This window comes from Mustela nivalis (genome assembly GCF_964662115.1).
Source record: "Mustela nivalis genome assembly, chromosome: 8".
NCBI lineage: Eukaryota > Metazoa > Chordata > Mammalia > Carnivora > Mustelidae > Mustela > Mustela nivalis.
Window position 1 is genome coordinate 96,596,872 of NC_139027.1, and position 19,831 is coordinate 96,616,702.

Here is a 19,831-nt window from a genome sequence, read left to right on the forward strand (position 1 = left end):
TAAATAAAAGCTGGGCTCACATCAGATTTTAGTGTTGTAGCTGTCACTGCTTCCCGGTAGCATGATTCATGAATGCTGAGCTGTGCTGGATCTAAGGACCCTACTTCCCAGCACATTTGCATCACCAGACACTTTGAATACAAAGGATACATCTCTCTAACAAACTTCAATACCTGTCGTTACTTTCTTTTTCTTATGATATGGTAAGAAGGAGATGATGTTTTTTATCAGCATTGGTCAGGGTTACATGGTACCACCAATGTCTCAAGTCTAATCACCAAGGAAGTCTGCCTCACACACTTACTAAAGAGTCACCAGAATACTGAGGTTAGTAGTGGTCTGGACACGGAATGTTTTCATGAACAAACGTGCAAATTTACATTACATGGATCTCTAAAGGATCCTGTCTGTACTGGCTTTCATTCAAATGAATGTTACCAGAGATAAGTGGCCCTTCAGCTAAGCTTGGGGAAACTTTATTAAAATACAATTGGGTTTAGAATAAACATTTTGCTGGTATTTGCTCAAAATAGAGTATGACGGAAATTCATCAGAAGCCTGAGTCTTCTCTTCGCTGGTATTCAGACTGCATTTACCCATGTTAGAAAGCATTTAGCTCACAGCTACAAGTAAATATATAAAAACTGATTTCATTACAAGAAATACAGTCTTGCAATGACAGAAGATTCCAATTCTCTGGCACTGGTTCCCTTCGTTAAGGCAGCTGTAGATATGACAAGCCCCTCCTCACCCACAATTGTGACGAGTGGCTCAGAAGTCCCAGTCAAGAGATCTGGTCAGCACAAATTTGAAAAATTAAAAGAAAAAAAAAGGCTTTTATTTATTTGACATATAAATTTGATTTGATGCTCCCACCCTTTTATATATTGAAGAGTATTTCAGAGGAATATGAAAAATGATCAGCTTGCACTATTACGACAGATGGATTTATTATCTTGGGAGATTCTCTTCCCATCTAATGGCTATAATTACACACTCCACTGCCTTTTATTGATATATAAGATGAGACTAAGTTAGACGAGAACATAAGAGATTGATTTCTATTTTTTAAGAAACGTGCCTTGAATTTCACATTCAAATGAGTTACCCTTAATACAAAAGATTAAAACAATAAATAGCATACTATTATGCTAATCACGTTTATATTTCACAAAATAATTTTGAACTTTTTTTCTTTGGAAGTGGTATTTAGAATGCCCTCATTAGTGGAAAATATTTCATAAAAGTATATTTAATTTCTAGATGAGTCAAACATACTCATACAGTGCCCTTTGAAAAAATAAGGTGGTTGCTGCCGTTTGGGCAACACAAATGAGTTATGACCCTAATAAGATAAAACTATTCTTTCATTTTGGATCCACAGGTGGATCCAAAATAAACTGGAATATCTAAATATATTTAATTTCAGACTGTCCTAAGGGAGTAAAATGATAATTTAATTTTCTAATGCTATAAGCAAATATATGTCATATTATTTAAAGATAATTAATTTGATTAAAATTCTTAACCTAACTGCAAGCCATCTGTGGACATTTGAACATATTCTTTGTCTGAATCTAGTGATGCTGGAAAATGCATGTCTAATACTTCAGGCAATATCCTAGCAAGGCTTCTTGTATGATGGCAGTGTCAGGAGGTAGGCATATGTTATCTTCCAGACACAACTAGAAAAAATTGTCAATACAGCCTTATAAAGGCTCTCAACATTGACCAAAGACCAATAGTATTTGAGAAGTATTTACTTACCACCCGCTGTTAAAATCTGAGTAAATACAGTGGGGGTCTATGCCTGGCCCCCATGCTTGGCCCATGCAGTATTTCTCTGAGGGTGGAGCTAGCCATGGGAACTAATCACTTCATTGTTGGAGGGGCTTAACTGATTGGGAATAGAATGGAAAATCCATTCCCAGCTATGAATGAGAAAACCTTAAAGCTCTCCCAACCTATGGCTATAGTCCTGGTTGGGTCAAATGGCAGATTGGAGGACAACCCAGAAATTTAACAGGGAACTCCTGGAAGTGAGAGAACCACAGAGGGGTTTTGTAAACTCTCTTCACATCCCTGGCTGACATGGTGGATAACATTAAAAAGTCAGGAAGAGGTAAAAAGAAAACAACAAAACCAAGGAAAAAGTAGAAAACAACAAGCAAAATGGCAGACAGAAACCCAATCATATAAAAATTACATTTCATACAAATGGACTAAATAGTCCAATCAAATGATAGGCTGGAAGACAATTTAAAAAAAAGGAAAAAAAGAAGGAAAACAAGATAAACTATATGTTTTCTATAAGAGATATACTTTAAATTCTGAGACAAAAAGAAATTCTAATCAAAGAGATGGAAAAAGATGTATCATGCAAACAGTAATAATAAGGAAGTGGGGTTGGCTATATTAATAACACACAAAATAGACCTGAAGACAAAAAATATTATTAGACATAAAGAGGAACATTTTATGATACTAAAATGGTCAATATTTAAGCAAGATATAATAATAATAAGAGGGACACCTGGGGGAATCAGTCAGTTAGGCACCTGACTCTTGTTTCAGCTGAGGTCGTGACCTCATGGATCATGAGATTCAGTCCCATATTGGGCTCTGCACTCAGCAGGGAATCTGCTTGAAGATTCTCTCCCTCTGCCTTTCCTCCTGCTGTCTCTTTCTTTACCTTTCTAAAATAAAATAATAACTCTTTAAAAAATAATAAATGTGCATGAACCTACCAATGGAGCCCCAGAATACATAAAGCACACACTGACAAAATCAATGGATTAATTAGGCAGATAAACAGCAAGGACAAAAGACATGAACAGCACCATCAGCTAACTTGACCTAATAAACATTTATAGAATACTTTGCACAATGACAAAATACACATTCTCTCACAAGGGCACATGGCACATTTCCCAGAACATATTATATGCTAGGTCCCATATCAAATCTCAATAAATTTAAGAGAGAAATTATACAAACTATGTTCTTCAACCACATGAAATAAAGTGAATAAATAATAAAAAACATTGGGACACTTAAGAATATTTTAAAAATCAAACAATACTTTTATAAATAACTCATTAGTAAAATAAGAAATCACAATGGATATTAGAAAATATTTAAAAATATTTAAAATATAAAATATAAAAATATTAAGAAATGAAAACAACATATCAAAATTCGTAATCAGGACAGTGTTTGAGGGAAAGTTATAGCTTAAAAATATATATTATGAAGGGAAAAAACTCAAATCAGTAACTAAGCCTCATGTAAAGAAAGTAAAAAAAAAAAAAAAGACAATTTTAACCCAAAGGGAACATTTTGGGTAAAATGGAAAAATCCCTAGAATGACACAAATTAATAAACTTGAGTCAAGAATAAAGGAAAATCTTAAGATTTTCTTTAATACAATAGATTTAAAACAATAAAAAAAATCAGATCAGATCTGTAATCAAAACTCTTCCTACGAAGAACAGCCAAGATCAGATGTCTTCATTTATGACGTCTAATAAATGTTAAAAACAAAACCAAAAACCATACTATGCAGAATATTTCAGACAAAAGAAAAGGGAACCCTTTTTAACTCTTTCTAAAAGGCTGATACTCTTCCTTTAAGGCCCTGATACCAAGGCTAGGAAGAGATATTACAAGAAAAGAACCACAGACTAATATCACTCATGGACAAAAACATAAAAATTCTTAACAAATTATTAGTAAATCAAATCCAGCAATATTTAAAGTAGAGTATATATCATGACCAAGGGATATTTATCCCCCAAAGTAAGGAGACTTTAATATTTGAAAATCAGTTAATGTAAGAGATCATATTAATAGAATAAAGGTCAAAAAAAAAAAAACCCCACACATGATAATGTAAAGAGAGAAAAAGCATTTGTCAAAATTAAACGACTATTTTTTATTTTAGAAAGACCAAATTGTTCAAAGAAGTTGTGATGGAAGGGAATTTCCTACTCCTGATTAAGAGCATGGACAACATTATCCTTCATCAGGAAAGTCTGAGTGCTTACCTAAGATCAGGGGCAAGGTAAGGATGCCTCCTGCTCACCATTTTCCTTCTACATCCTATCTGTTTCTAGCCAGTGCAATGAAGCAAACAAAGAAAATAAAACCCCAAATCCCCCTGTCCCAAATCTCTCAAGGGAGACTAAAAATATTTTTTATAATATTGTCAATTATTTTCTGAATTATTTGTTTCCTCCGGGTCAACATTTCTATTGTTGTTGTTTTATTTCATTCATGTTTTGAATTTTCTTCAAGTGTTTGTTGAATCCCTCCTCTTTACTCACATTTATGAAAGGGGCACATGTCAAGGCTATATCACAGTTGTGAAATTCTGCCTTTCCTGACAGGCTTCAAATTTGTAATAGGAGGGCAGACTCCTGGTATTGGGAAGACCCAGCTGCAGGCTCATGGCAATGAGGAAGTGGTCTTTGACCGCCCCAGCCCTGCCTTCTTGTTCTTTAACCTGTGGCCTCTGAAACAGCAGTTTACAGTAACATGTATATCCCTCCCCCCCCCCCCGCCCCAAAATAGGAGGACAGCATCGCCATTAGGCCGCAAGAGTCTGAAATCAGCATGTCTCAGTTCTAAGAGCTGTCAGCAGAGCCAGCTGTGTGACCTTGGACACTTCCCAAGTTTCAGTGCCCTTGTGCACAAGGTGAGACAAGACCAGTACCTGTGGCCCAGTGCTGTCAGGGGGTTACCTGACAGCGGGGTCATGAAGGGCTTGGCACAGACTGCTACTCCTTCAGTGGGTCCTAACTTCCCTTTCCTTCCCATGGTGAAGAAACAGCTCCTCCCACCACCTTGGACACTGTTTCTAAGTGATGATATTCCATGTGCTCTAGGATCCTGAAGGGGTTGCAATATTACAAATATAAGGGTAATAATTGGCCTTTAAACATTGGATAAGTATCTCTAACAGCAGCAGGGAGCTTAGGTCTCTCTAGCCATGAACTCCACCTACTTTATTTCATAGCTTTAAACTCAAATTTTCCATTTCATAGAACTGCTTTATTACCCAAGCCTGAAATCACTGTTTGAGTTTATCTGTGTGAAAAGAAGTGGTTTCCTGCTGTTGGTGTTCTTGAAACCTGCAGTTTTAGCAGTGGCCTGGACACTAGATGAAGCAGTAGACAAACACCAGGGAGGCAGCCCTGGGTTTTGGAATACCAAGCCCCAAATCATGCACCCAGAGTGGCTAGATGGTCCCTCCTGGGGAGGCCTGTCTGGTCACACTGAGTGCAATGGGCACCCTATGCAGAGGACCTACCTCTGCACTCCCATGATCCCTCAGAGACCCCCTGAGTTCTCCTGATCTGATTCAGAGCCCCAGCAATTCAACATCTCTTGGATAGAGCAGGACAAATTTCAGTTTCTGAGGCCTTTCCATAAAGATTCTTGACATTATTTACCCAACCTACTCACACTAGTAAAACCTTGAGGGTTAACTGAAAACTCCACATGTTCTTGCAGAAATGTGCATCAAGTGAGCAACCCTCTGTATCAGGGATGTCTTCATTATAAATGTCTGGGATGAACCTCTCTAGGTAGCGTGATAAGGTAGGAGGCATGTTGTCTGGTACACAGGAACTCTAGTGACAAGGACCACTGCTCTTCATCAGTACAATGGCTTTCTGAAAATTGCAGCTTTTTGGAAATAGTATCAGTTTGCTATAGACTGAGTGAAGAAGTTGAATTCTTATTTTTTGTTGTTGTTTTCTCTGAAGTAGTGCTGTCTTCTGGGAAGGGCTTCAGATCAATATCTACTGTGTTTTCTGTTTAAGTCACAAAATAACTATGGCTGTTGTCTCTCTGTTCAATAAGATGATCTTAAAAAGAAAAAAATAGACCTCAAATAGGCCAAATGTTTTTGCTCTGTGGTAGACTACAGACTACAATAATTAGTATCCAATTTGTTCACATATTGTCATCCTAAAAAGTCCCTCCCACACTGACTTTGGTCTTAGCCATGCACCTTCCTTTGGGCAATAAGACAATGGCATGCATAACACTAGCAAAGACTCGGAAAGGCCTCATATGCAGGGACTCACTCTCTCTTGCTGCTCCTGGGATCTCTATCATGACTGCTATGTGGTGGAGTGACCTGCTGGATGATTAGAGACATGTGGTCCAGCCACCTCTGTCATCTCAGTCAATGGCCAGACAGCAGTCTCTAGTACAGCTGCATAGCTGAGCTGCAGCTACCTACAGACTAGTGAGGGAAACTGAGTGAGACTAGCAGAGCAAGAACCATCCAGCTGACACCAATTCCAGTTGTTGACCCCAAGAATCATGACCTAAATAAATGTATTAAGCCATTAGGCTTTATAGTATTTGTTATGCAGCAAATGCTAACTGATACTTATTCCTTTATTATTTCATGGAATGGAAAAAACAGTAAACTTTACAACAGCAGCTGCATGCACACTGACTCTTCTAGCTACTCATTGGTTTTTCTTCCTAAATAAAGACTGCCATGGCTACACCATAAGAAAGTTGCTGAAAAAATATCTTGTTTTTACAGAATTCCTCATGGACCAAGTCAACCACTTTGGATTTCCATGGCTATATTAAATAGCACTGAAGGAATGACAGGAGACATACTGAGTCTTGATTCTTTCCCCTCAGAGCCTGTGCAAGGAGCCTTTTCTTGGTCTGGGTTTGCCAACCAGAAAGTCTCTGATGAGGCTATCCAACTTTTAAACAACTTATTCCACCAATGTCATTGGGTGTGCCCTTTCTGGCTAAGATATGAATGCCAGCATGTTTCACCTTATTGTATCAGAAGTGATTATAAACATGTTAATACACAGTAAGTACTACATCATTTACTCATGAGAACTACATCACAAGTAAAGAGTCCAGCTGCTGTGTCATTAAAGTTAACTGTTTCTTTTTTTTTTTTTTTAAGATTTTATTTATTTATTTGCCAGAGAGAGAGAGAGAAAGTGAGCGAGCACAGACAGGCAGAGTGGCAGCAGAGGCAGAGGGAGAAGCAGGCTCCCTGCTGAGCAAGGAGCCTGATTCAGGACTCGATCCCAGGATGCTGGGATCATGACCTGAGCCAAAGGCAGCCGCCCAACCAACTGAGCCACCCAGGCATCCCAAGTTAACTGTTTCTGATGGGCTATCACTACTGTTGCCAGGACAGGGAAACAGACTGGGTGGGAGAGCTCATTTCCCCAGAAACCTGTATTACCTGTCAAACTCTTAGACTGACCAGGTAGGAAAGCCTGTTGCACCAGCCACCAACCTCCTAGCATTTACTTTAAAAGATTGTCTCTAAGTATGTTCTGGTCCTCTGCAGAGTTCCGAAGGCCATATTTACTGGTCAAGGTCATTGTCTGAAAATTGTTGCCAAAAAATGGACTCAGTAATTGCCAAAAATGTGATTTGAGACATATCATGAAATGACTATTTGTACTTAAATAATGGCTGTGTTTATGTGCAAGCTCAATCTGAAGCCCATGCTAGTCTGAAAGAAAGAGGAATACAATTCCTTTTAGTGTAGTTCATTATGAAGTCTCAGAACAGAAGTAAACTAAGGACTAAGAAGATAAGTTACTCACCTGTTCATCCTCACCTACCCTGGTGAAATGTAATTATTCAAGGATATGGACTTTAAGTTGATGGATATAAGGAGAGGGAGGGAGGAATGCAGCTCACACAAGTGACAAAGTGATGATGGAAACATTCACAGATTTCTTTTACATTTTTAGTATTATTTATTATTTTCCAAATATTCCTAACAAAGCTGAAAATCTTCTGATGGCCAGCTTGACCATTTGAAAGCTTAGGGACATCTCTGCACAGGACAGACCTGACACCTTCTTTCCCATTGTGGCTAAACAATGGCAAACTTCACTTCTTCTTCACTTCTAGTACTGTCCTGATTCTCTCACCATCTCTTAGAACAAGTCCCAATACGCTCTGTAAATCCAGTCTGGTCTTAGCCCCATACCCCTCCCCTCTCCTCTCTATCTCCCCACTCTGTTCCACTCTGTAGCAACAGCAGCTTCTGAAAACTCAATTTGACCCCAGCCCTCCTGTCTGAAAACCCTCAGGGATTACCCCACCCATGACACCCACTGGGGTGCCTAGCAGTGTGGTCTATGAAATGCAGCAAGCAGCACTCCTATAGCTGACAGTGAGCCTGGACTCTCAAGTCTCAGGCCATTCTCCTCAATATAGGGCTCCTTCTTGATGCTGTTACCTGTCCTTACTTTTGTAGGCATCTAGGTTTGTGATCTTGCCTAAATTCCAGCCTCTCTCACAAGGCTGGTATGGTCCTGTCTCCCCAGCTTTACCATGATCCACAGGTCTTAACTATTGTAAACAGTTACAGCCCCCTGCAGACCTAGGTTGGATGCCTCTGTGTTTTTTCTGCTCATGATATCCCCTTGGATCAGAGTTCTCCCACCACCACTCCCCATAAGCCATTTTGCTCTGGTTCTTTTCAAGATGTAATGCGGGGTTGCTTCTTCTGTAATGACTCCTGACCCTCCACATTATACTTGGGAGTCTCATCTCCTCTCTCCTTTGATGCTCTCAGAGCAGGATTGGTACTCTACCATCATAACTCCTGTATTTTGTGAAAATTGCTTTTTTGTGTATTTGTTTCCTGAATTTCATGCAGGCCAAGCGACATTCATACTTTTGCATTTAGCAATGCCCTCAGGCCTTGAAAACAAATGGACATGTGAAAAAGGCTTGTGAATGGAAGCCAAAGTACTTCTTGCAGCTTTCTAAAAACTTCAGCATTGCCAGAGCCAACCCCATCCTATTCCCCTTAACAAGTGTCCCCAAAGGGTATAAAGGTCTCCTCTGATGGCCTCTCCTACAACTTGACTTCTCTGGACTCCCTCCCAGCTGGTTTTCATAGGCTCCATTTATAAGAATCACTACAAAACATTTCCCATTTCTGAATTTCCTTTCTGATTAAAACCATCTCCTTCCAGTTAATTATGGTTCTCATTCCACCTCCAGGCCCGATGCTTCTGGTTTCCTTGGCTGCTGTGTTGTGTTATACCATGCCCAACATAACATGTTTCAAAGCATGTAACCCAAATGCCCTTACCTGCCTCCAGTCTACTGAAGCAGTGACTCTTGTAACAACTCAACTGATCTACCCTTTAGGCCAGCATTCCTACTGTTTCTACCAGCAGGCTTAGCTATACCAAGTTTCCCTTAGTAGGAACTCTGGAATGCCAAATTAAAGAAACTGTTGGTGACAGCAAAAAATCTTCTTAAATTGTCCCTACACATGACTTTCCAGCTTCATGTGGCACTAGGACCATGTACTAGGTCCTCTCACCTTGATCACCTTTGTCAATGACCCCTCTCTCCCAAGTGGGAGCCATTAGGAGGAATCTCCAGCTGACTTCTGGTGCTGGCAACACTTTAGTTTACTAGTAGCTCCATCCTCATAGCTATTCCCTTGGGTCATCTCTACCAGCATCTCTGCTGAAGCTCCTACTAGTCTTTCTCCACTTCATCTTCAATTAATATTTAATAGTGCTTCAGTTTCTCTGCATTTCTGCACATTAATTGCAATCCCTAACTTTTGCCAGGCACTCATAAGTCCCCACCCAATCTCTATGTCCCGTTCCCAAAGGCTCATGATAAACACATCCTCTGACCTCTAGCTCCTGGAATTCCTCCTCCTCCTCCACATCATATGAGAGGGTGTGGATCTTGATGTCATCAGCCGAGAGGTCGATGAACTTCCCATCAGGGTACTCCAGACTCTCTTTGGTGGGTGACCGGTCCTCAATGAAGGTGGTCTCGCAACAGTCGGCAGCCACGCCATCCCCCCAAGAGCGCAGCACGCCCTCTGAGTAGAGGATAATGTTGGGTCGGAAATGGGACTCCACAGACTGTTGAAGTGTGTTGGGGTCCAGCAGTTGCTGGACCGGCTCATTCCTGCTGTTATCCAGGCTGGCTGGAGCTGTGTTACCCACTACCCGACAGCTCTGGTACTGTGGTGCTGGGTAAACGGACACCAGGCCATCTCTGCTCTCGGCCATGAAGTTTCTTGTGTTAATTAAGCCATTCCTCTTGCCAGCATCACTGATTTTACTGTGCACCAGCATGCTCTTCTGTTCAATTATGCCATCCATGATGCTCTCCCTCCCTGACTGGGCGTCAGGCTGGCAGTCTGCACTCCAGGGTCACACTTGCCTCATGGGACCCATTTCTCCTGGAAGAAGAGAAAACAGAGATGAGATTTAAAAAAAAAAATTGCATCTGAAAACAAGCTAATCACCTGCAACCTTTCTGTTTCAGCTTGCACTAGTCTGCTGATATGCACAGGAGCTGGGGGGTGGGGGTGGGGATCCAGTCAGACAATAGTCTAATCCTACCTATGCTACCAATTTTTAAAAGGCTCTATCAGGGCAACTAGTCAGATAAAGCCAGAAATTGACTACTCACATCCCTATAAAGTCTTTGCTTCCAAATAAAGGAGGCTCTGCAGAAATTGGAACCACTAGAAAACATACAACCAAGGAAGAACAGGTTTAAATAAATGTCCCACACAGATTTAGAAGATAAATGACAAGAAAACACACACCATTAGTTCTGTATATAGACAAAATTCTCCAACTAAGGAAACACTCACATGTACATTCTAACGTATGTATTAGCACTAGCTCAATGCTCACACGTGCCTACTGGACTTCCAACACAGTTGCAGAATTGAACTAGAAGTTCCCTGCCTTAATGGTACTCAACTTATAGAAACATCTACATATATGGGATACAATTAAAAACCCCTCTAAATTATTTCTCCCTAAATAACATTCTTTCCTAGCATATTGAATGTTCCAAAAACAAACAAACAAAATGTTCCAAAAAAAGAAAGAAGAAAGAAAGAAAAAAGAAAGAAAGAAAGAAAAGGAGGAGGAGAAAGAAAAAGATACCAAAGATTAAGATTTTGGAGATAATGCATTTCCTTGCACAGCAAAGAAAACCCTCAACAAATAAAAAGACAAAAAATATTTGCAAATGATGTATCTGATAAAAATATGTAACTGATAAGAGGTTAATTCCAAAATATATGAAGAACTTACACAACTCAACATCAAACCAAACCAAACCAAATAAAAAAAATTAATTAAAAATGGGCAGAGGACCTAAATAGACATTTTTCCAAAGAAGACATACCTATGGCAAACAGTCATATGAAAGATGATCAACATCACTCATCATCAGTGAAATGAAAATCAGAATCATGGTGACCTCATACCAGTCAGAATAGCTAGTATCAAAAGGACAAGTAATAATAAGTATTGGCGAAGATGTGGAAAAAGGGAACCCTCATGCACTTTTGGTGGGAATGTAAATTGGTGCAGCCACTATGGAAAACAGAATGGTGCTTCCTCAAAAAATTAAAGATAAAAATACCGTATGATCAAAATACCAAATACTACTGGGTATTTACCCAAAGAAAATGAAAACACTAATTTGAAAATATATATGCACCCCTATGTTTATTGCAGCATTATTTACAATAGCCAAGAATAGAAGCAACCCAAGACGTTCATCAATATGAGTGGATAAAGACGTAGTGTGTGTGTGTGTGTGTGTGTGTGCGCGCGCACGCACGCATGTGTATACACACGTATATACATACACACATATATAATGGAATATTTCTCAGAGATAAAAGAGAATGAGATCTTGCCATTTACAACAACATGGATGGACCTGGGATTAGGAGGTACAATTCTCCAGTTATAAAATACATAAGTCATGGGGATGAAAAGTAAAGTAATAATGTTGTATGGTGACAGGTGGCAACTACACTCATCATGGCAAGCACTGAGTAATTCATAGATTTGTTGAATTACTATGTTGTAACATAAAACTAAGATGGTATGTCAACTACAGTTAAAAAAGAAATAAAAAATACTTTAAAAATTTTAAATAAAATAATTTAAAATAATTTAAATAAAATAATAAATAAAATAATTTAAAAGCACTTGAGTAATTTCCTGTAAGAAAAAATAATGATGATGTAAGGACATTTTCTTAAGATTTATAAATGCTTAGACTTTTCCTAACAACAAAAAGAATGAATTTTCTCAAGAATTTCCTCTTTGTGAGTTAGTAGCTATTATGAAAACTTTTCCATCTTAGGGACTTTGAATACTCTAGCTTTTTATTAGATCTTGGAATTTTCTGATACCATAATTGCTTTATTGGTGGTTGCTACAAGAATTTAAAATTTCAGACTGGCCGAGAGAGAGAAGTCACCTTTGTGACTAACTGGAAAATAACATTTTAGTAGACTTGACAAATGACTAGTCAAGCTACAGCATATGCACGGAGAGATGGTGGGTATTATTTATGTGACACTGTGTCAGATTTAAGAGAGGTCAAAAAACACACTGTCACATCTGCTAATGTGCTACTGAGAAATACTTAGTCTGGAGACAAATTTACAGTCTGAGAGCTAAAAACATTAATTAAACTATTTAGACAAGATCTTTTGAGTACTGGCAACATGCAAGGCACAACATGTGTCAGCATCATCTCTGGGATTGATCATCTTCCAAGCTAGCACAATATGTTCATTGAGGTGCTTCTGATCCAAACCCTCAAACTCTCTAATCTTGTCCTTCTACAGAGAAGCCACTCAAAATCTGACCCTTTGTAGGGTTTGTGATTGCCAGATGTACTACAAAGCTTAGAATAATCTTCTTGAAGTGTAATTTGGTTCCTCAGACTGAGCTCCTTCTCCTCAAATCTGTTTTAAGTATCTTACAAAAGAGATGTGGATGCAACCGTTCCAACTCCACATCTTCAATAGAGTTGCATGTTCTTGCCCAGCTAGAAGGACCTCTCCCATTTCTGGTGTGTTCTCAGCCGCAGTATCAGTTTCTGTTATGGCTCCTATTGCCTCCTTCTCACAAACATGACAGCTGCTAATACAAACATCCTCCTCCAGCCCTCGGCCCTGCTCTTCTCCCAGAGCTCCTTGAGACTAAAGAACCAATATTACCTTTTCCCTCTCTAGCACCTGGTATGCAGCAAGTACTCAATGAACAGTTGAGTACTGTTCAAGTGTTGTGTAATTAGAATAATCCCCACTTAGTAATCTCCTTGAGCTGCACAAGATGCAAATGTGAATCTGATGTTACAGCATCTTGTAGGCACAGCTTAGGTCTCTGAGGTGCTGTCCACAGTTTGATACCTCAAGTACCAGCCGAGACCTGGCAGCATCAGCACCACCTGGAAGTTTGTTAGAAAGGTGGACTCGTCAATACACCTGGGAGCACTGAATCAGAATCTGCACCACAGAAAATGATAATTCTGAACATAAGGTTGAGGCTTTTTTTTGTTGTTTCATTGTATATAGTGCAAGTTTTGGCCTGCTGCACTAGTTGGCTCCATTGTACATTGGATAATTTACTCTCTTTTAAAAAAAGTCTTCAAATAAATATATCGAACACACTTAAATTCACTTCCTCTTTTGGTGCATGGCTATCTATGATTCTTTTGTTTTGTTTTTGTTTTCTTTTTTTCCAACTATGAGCATCATACGTTATAATTACTTCGAGATGAAAGAAGCTGAAATCAGTGAAATCTTATCTTTATCACTTGCAGCATCCTTCACTATGTCTTTAAACACAGACCAGCTTATTATATATATTGTATTTCACTTGATAATTCCTATTAGCTCATTTCCTCTGTGTTCACTTCTACCCCATCCTCCCTGAGAGCAGGTTTCCACCAGCGGGAGTTTAGCAGCTCAGAGATAACAAGGAGGGAAAATGTTGCTACTTGTTGGGGTAACCCACCAACCTCCTCCTCACTGCTTTCTGGAGTCCTAATCCAGTGACTGTGCTGTTCTTCCCAGGCTCCTTACAATACATATAGGTTTATATAATATCACTTGTTATATTGTATAACAAATAATACTTTGCTTATTTTATATATATTTTTTCTCAGTCCATGATATTCAGAACCAGTGGCTGTCTCTTATTTGACCCTTGATCTGCTTAAATAGCCTTGACTACATCTTGCATGCTGCCTCCTGTTGACAAAACTCTTTCTGGAGTGCATCAATGGCCAATCCCCCAACTTCATTCTCTGTGTGAAGTCTTGGAGGCTATTTCTATGCGTCCAGCACTGGAAGCCAGTTGGAAGTCATCACACCAGTCAGTTATGCTGCATCTTCTCCTCTTACAGCTGCTGGTAGGTGGGGGTGGGAGAGTGGGGTGAGGGGGCAGCTCCATATGTCTGCCTGTGATCCCCAGTTACTCCCCCTTCCCTAGTTCTTGTTATCTGCAACAGTGTTTGAAGAACCCTCCTGTTCACAAGTTTAGATGAATACCAGACAGATAAGAAAATGATGCGATCCAATAATTACATTACTGGGTATTTATCCAAAAGATACAAACAGTGATTCAAGGGGACACATGCATCCCAATGTTGTTTTTTTTTTAAAGATTTTATTTATTTATTTGAGAGAGAGACAGTGAGAGAGAACATGAGCGAGGAAAAGGTCAGAGAGAGAAGCAGACTCCCCGTGGAGCTGGGAGCCCGATGAGGGACTTGATCCCAGGACTCCGGGATCATGACCTGAGCCGAAGGCAGTCGTCCAACCAACTGAGCCACCCAGGCGTCCCACATCCCAATGTTTATGGCAGCATCGTCCAAAATAGCCAAAGTATGGAAAAAGTCCAGGTGTCCATTGACAGATGAATGGATAAAGAAGTTGTGGTATATACACAATGGGATATTACTCAGCAATCAGGAATGATGAAAGCTTGCTATTTGCAGTGCTGTGGGTGAAACTAGATGATATTATGCTAATTGAAATAAATTGGTCAGAGAAATAGAAATACCATATGACTTCACTCATATGTGGAATTTAAGAAACAAAACAGATGAACATAGGGTAAGTGAAAGAAAAATAAAGTAAGACGAACACTGAGAGGGTGGCAAACTATAAGAGATGCTGGACTATAGGAAAAAAACTGATAGTCATTGGAGAGAGTGGGGCGAGGAGGGATAACTGAGTTATGGGCATTGAGGAGGGCACTAGATGTAATAAGCACTGGGTGTTAAATGCAACTGATGAATCACTCAATTCTATCTCTGAAACAAACAAACAAACAAATAAGTAAAATTTAAAAAAATGATGAATCTAAGTAACCCAAGCCATTACGATCCTTTCTACTTAGGATCAGAATATCACATCTGATGTTTCAAAGTACATGGGCTTCCAAGAGATAAATTTTATGGCTCAAGTAAATACTTTCAGTGAATTGAAAAAGAGAGAGAGAGAACCGATAGAGATTGTGAAAAAGAAAAAAAAAATAAAACGAAAGTAGGTATACAACATCTGTACAAATTTCATATCATATGGAAACAAGTTTTCCTTACTTTGGAACTGTCATGATACAAAGAAAACTATTCCAAGAGCCAGGAAACCAGGGATTTAGTCACAGCTTTGATACTGTGTTTGTGTAATCTTGGGCAATTTGCTTATGAAAGTGGAATTGTTAATAAAGTAGTTAAGCAATAGAAACTTTAAGGTCCCTTTCAGCTCCATGATTTGTACCTCTCGCCCAGGAGTCTTGGATTTTATGAAATTCGACAGAACTTTCCACAAGGTAGTGAAAAAAAAAAAATCTCACACCGATCATAAAAAGTTAGGTTTCAGTTTAACAGAAAAAAAGGTGTGTGTGTGTTTGTGTGTGTGTGTGTGTGTGTGTGGTGTGTGTATAAAATTTATTATTGTAAGACACCATGTTAGGTTCTTATGGGAGATAGAAAGATGAGTTTCTAATAGTAAAGGTCAAATCAATGAAAAGATAAGCAATGACATAAACCAATTAAGAAAATGATAGATATTATGAGCAAACAATATTTATCAGAACTGGGGAAAATTCAGAAGCAATGTAATTTGAGAATAGAAAGAGTTGTGAACAGAACCTAGGAAAGAATTTGAAAGAAAGTAATTTCACAAGTCAAGGCTAAACCAGAAGGGACACAGGAGTGGAAAAGCACAGTGGGTCACACCTTAAAAGAAAGATAACATGTAATGTTATGATTTAACATATTAAATTTGAAAAGCATGAATACTTCAATTTATATGAAATTCTAGAGCAGACAAATTGTATTGTAGAAGTAAAGGGAAGGTTGTTTGGCTTAGGGTGGGGACAGCTCCATCATGGACAGGGCAAGGGAAGGGTCCTCAAGTAATGCACATAGTATGCATCTTGGGGGAGCAGAGGTTCCAAAGCAAATTCAACTGTGACACTAAAGATGTACATTTCCCTTTGTGCATTGGGAGTGCTGAAAACATTCTGAAGGAAAATAAGGCATATAGAAAAGAGACAAAACAAAAGGAGACTTTAGAAAAGCAAACAAACAATGGAAAAGAACAAATGTTAAAACTATGATTTAAGAAAATTTTCCTGTAATTAATACTAAAGGGGTACACTGAGTACCTGGGAAAAGTAACCCAGAATAACTAAATCCAATATAAATTATAGTAAGTCTACCTAACTTTAAAGGAAAACAAACAAAAAAACACCTTTGGTTTTCTGGGAATTAAAACAAAAACAAAAACAAAAACAAAACGGAATTACCTGAGTCACTAAAAAGAGTAAGAAAACCAGATTATTACTAAACTTGTGAATAAAAATGCTTAATCACAGAAGCCAGTAGAGCGAGGCAATGAATGCTCACTAAAGCATAAGTTCAGGGTTTTATACCCAGTCACACTGACCTCCAAGTATAGGGAAGCCAACACAAAGAACTAGAGAAATGCCATTCACAGATCTTCCTATGGAATCTAAATGAATATAAACTACACTCAGATAATTAGACAGGTGTTATATAAGGGCTGGTAGTTGCTGATGGCTGCTAGCAGGGCAAAAATAAAGACAATGGACATTATAGGCTTTCTGATGACAACACATGCCAGCACCCATGATAAAGGAAATTCTCAGCTTTTAATGCCTGTGGGCCCTGCTCCTGGGCTCCCAGGGAAGCCATACTTTAACATTTACCAAGGTCAAAACGACTTGGCAAAACCTGAAAGCTGTTTCTGCCCTCAGCATACGTTGTACATCTGCTTCATTAGAAAAACAACTAAAAAGGAGTATTCCAAACACAAAGATAAGAAAAGCAAAAAAAAACCTTTCCTGGTTCCTGTAAGATTAGAGTCCCACAGCCTTGCACATAATACAGACACAAGATAAAGTCAATAATTTTCTGGTGTGTCCTTTGTAATGATAATTTGTAATTATCATTTATATTTATATTAAAAAAAAACAAAAAACAAAGGAATCATAGATAGCCATGCACCAAATGTTCCTTCCCTGGATCACTTTCTTCTTTGTGAAGATTGTATATTCCAGGCAGCTGTTCTCACTTGGGTTTCAATAAATTTCCTTAACTGTCTCTTTAAAATTTTTAAAAATGATTGTTCATTTTGTGTCAGCACCCACAAAAGTCTTCATGCCAAACAAAGCAAAATGAAGCAAAACACAGCCTTATTTTAATTGAATCTCTATATCTAGCTACCTATTATAGGAAATTCAGAGGACAGGAGAACATATAAAATGATATCACAGTTGTATGCAATCAGTAAAATCCAGAATGTGGACAACTCTATAGGAAGAATGAGAGAGAGAGAAAACACAATAAAGATTCTGTATTTTAAAAAGACTTAGAAGACATAGCAACTAATTGTGTGTGTGTGTGTGTGTGTGTGTGTGTGTGTGTGTATTAAAGATTTTATTTGTTTATTTGACACAGAGACAGAGAGCACAATTAGGCAGGGCGGCAGGCAGAGGGAGAAGGAGAAGCAGGCTTCCTGCTGAGCAGAGAGCCTGACACAGGTCTGGATCCCAGGATCCTGAGATCATGACCTAAGCCTAAGGCAGATGCTTAACTGACCTAGCCACCCAGGCACCTCCTAACTTACATGTTAATCTTATTTCATTACATTTAATCTTATTTCAATCTAATCAAACAAATGAACTGACATGTTTTTGTATGTACGTGTGTATGTACATGTCTCTGTATATACACAAACACATCCATATACTTCTACAAACATACTCAGACATAAGAGTCTCTACATTTATACATGCATTTGCATACATTTCTATATTAGACATTGGAGAAATGAGAACACGGGCTAGCTAGTTGATGACACTAAAATTTTCCTGTAATTTTTTTTTAGGCATTGTTGATTTTTGAAGGTATATGATGAGTACTACAAAAGAGGTACCTGAAAAAGGAAGAACTTCCTACTTTCAGAGATTCATACTGAAATATTCACAGATTTAATAAATGATGTGATGTCTGGGATTTGTTTGAAAACCATCTGTTTTAGGAGGAGGAGTGGGTAGCATACAGAGAAAACAAGATTGGCCACAGGCTCATTATCAGTGAAGTTGGTTGATGGGTACATGGTCTCCATCCATTGTCCACTTCTTTCTACTTTCGTGTGGGTTTGAAACTTTCCATAATAAAGAGTTTTTAAAATATCAGGTGATGATGTATAAGACAGATGCTATAGGCAGAGAGAAGAGCATGAGACCAGGCAAAGGGGCAGGGATGCATGCAGGTAGTGTTGGGACAATTGTGGCAGGAGGGAAGCTAGCAGAGAAGTTGAAAGTGGAGGGGAGAGAGGAGAGGCTTCATTAGGAGGATCTTGAATGTCAATGCATAAATAAACTCTACTTTGGCAATGGGGCCTGTGGAAGAAAGGTCCTCGAGTGGAATATGAGGAATATGGAGGCAGCTGGGTCTATGGACAGCATGGGAAATGGGTACCTGAGAAAGCACTGCCAGCACTGGGGGTCTGGCTCTGATGCAGAGAGAACTCTGTGCATATTCAGTTGGCCTCAGCACAATGGGGAGGGACCAATGCCCTGCAGGAGACTTTAGGGTGCCATGAGTCAAGAGAGCACTGATTAGGATTCCTGGGGTTTGTGTATTTCATCCTTTTGGCAAACTGATCATGAAGAGGTAGTGTGAGTAGTGACATCAGTGTTCAGAAAAGGCCTAGCCACCAAATCCTGGTCTGCTGCTGTCACAGCAGATGATGAGACCTCCATGAGAGTCCCAAAGGCCCTGCCGGAAAGCAGTCACTTCTCTTTGTGAGTCCTTCTGATATATTTATTTTTTTTAAGATTGTATTTATTATTTGATAGAGAGAGAGAAACAGACTCCCCCCTGAGCAGAGAGACCAAAGCAGGGCTCAATCCTATCCCAGGACTTCGGGATCATGACCCGAGCCAAAGGTAGATGTCTAACCAACTGAGCCACCCAGGTTCCTCATGAGTCCTTCCTCTTTAACTGAGGGGTTTCTGTGTAAGTGTGTCTGACGACCACAGGTGTGCTCTTACTCATCCATCACAGGTACAAATACGACTGTTCTCCCAGCTATGGGTGGTTTTCCATTTTTCAGAAGATGGTGTTCAGCTAGGTTTACAAATACAGGGTTTCAAACACTGAGATGGCTGTGTCCTGGGGCCATCTCCCAGAAGCCCTGCGAGAGCTCTGGAGGGGCAGAGTGCTCACTGCACAGCCCCCATGACCCAGGAGCACTGACCTGGGTCCCTGGGCTGTCCGTCCGTCTCCCAAGACACAAGGCAGCAGGCAGCCTCACTTACTCAGGGGTGTCTCTGTGAATGACAAGATAAGTACTAACCGTAGCTCATTCACTGGTTTAGAGGCAGAGTGGGGCTCGACCAGAGGAAGTGAAGGCGACAAAGCTGGCCCCAACTCCTATCGCTCACTACTCTGGTCAGAGGCA

The 19,831-nt window shown here is 39.4% G+C and overlaps 1 protein-coding gene across 3 annotated transcripts in view; it reads right to left on the reverse strand.

Moving 5' to 3' along the window:
* Positions 1-19,831, reverse strand: part of SYNDIG1 (synapse differentiation inducing 1) — a 179,350-nt gene that overhangs the window by 87,329 nt on the left and 72,190 nt on the right. For all 3 annotated transcript variants that reach the window (XM_082744373.1, XM_082744375.1, XM_082744374.1), the window contains exon 2: positions 9,681-10,240. In XM_082744373.1, coding sequence (XP_082600499.1) covers positions 9,681-10,160 — 480 coding nt within the window. In that variant the 5' untranslated portion in view covers positions 10,161-10,240. The remainder of the gene's footprint in view (positions 1-9,680; positions 10,241-19,831) is intronic.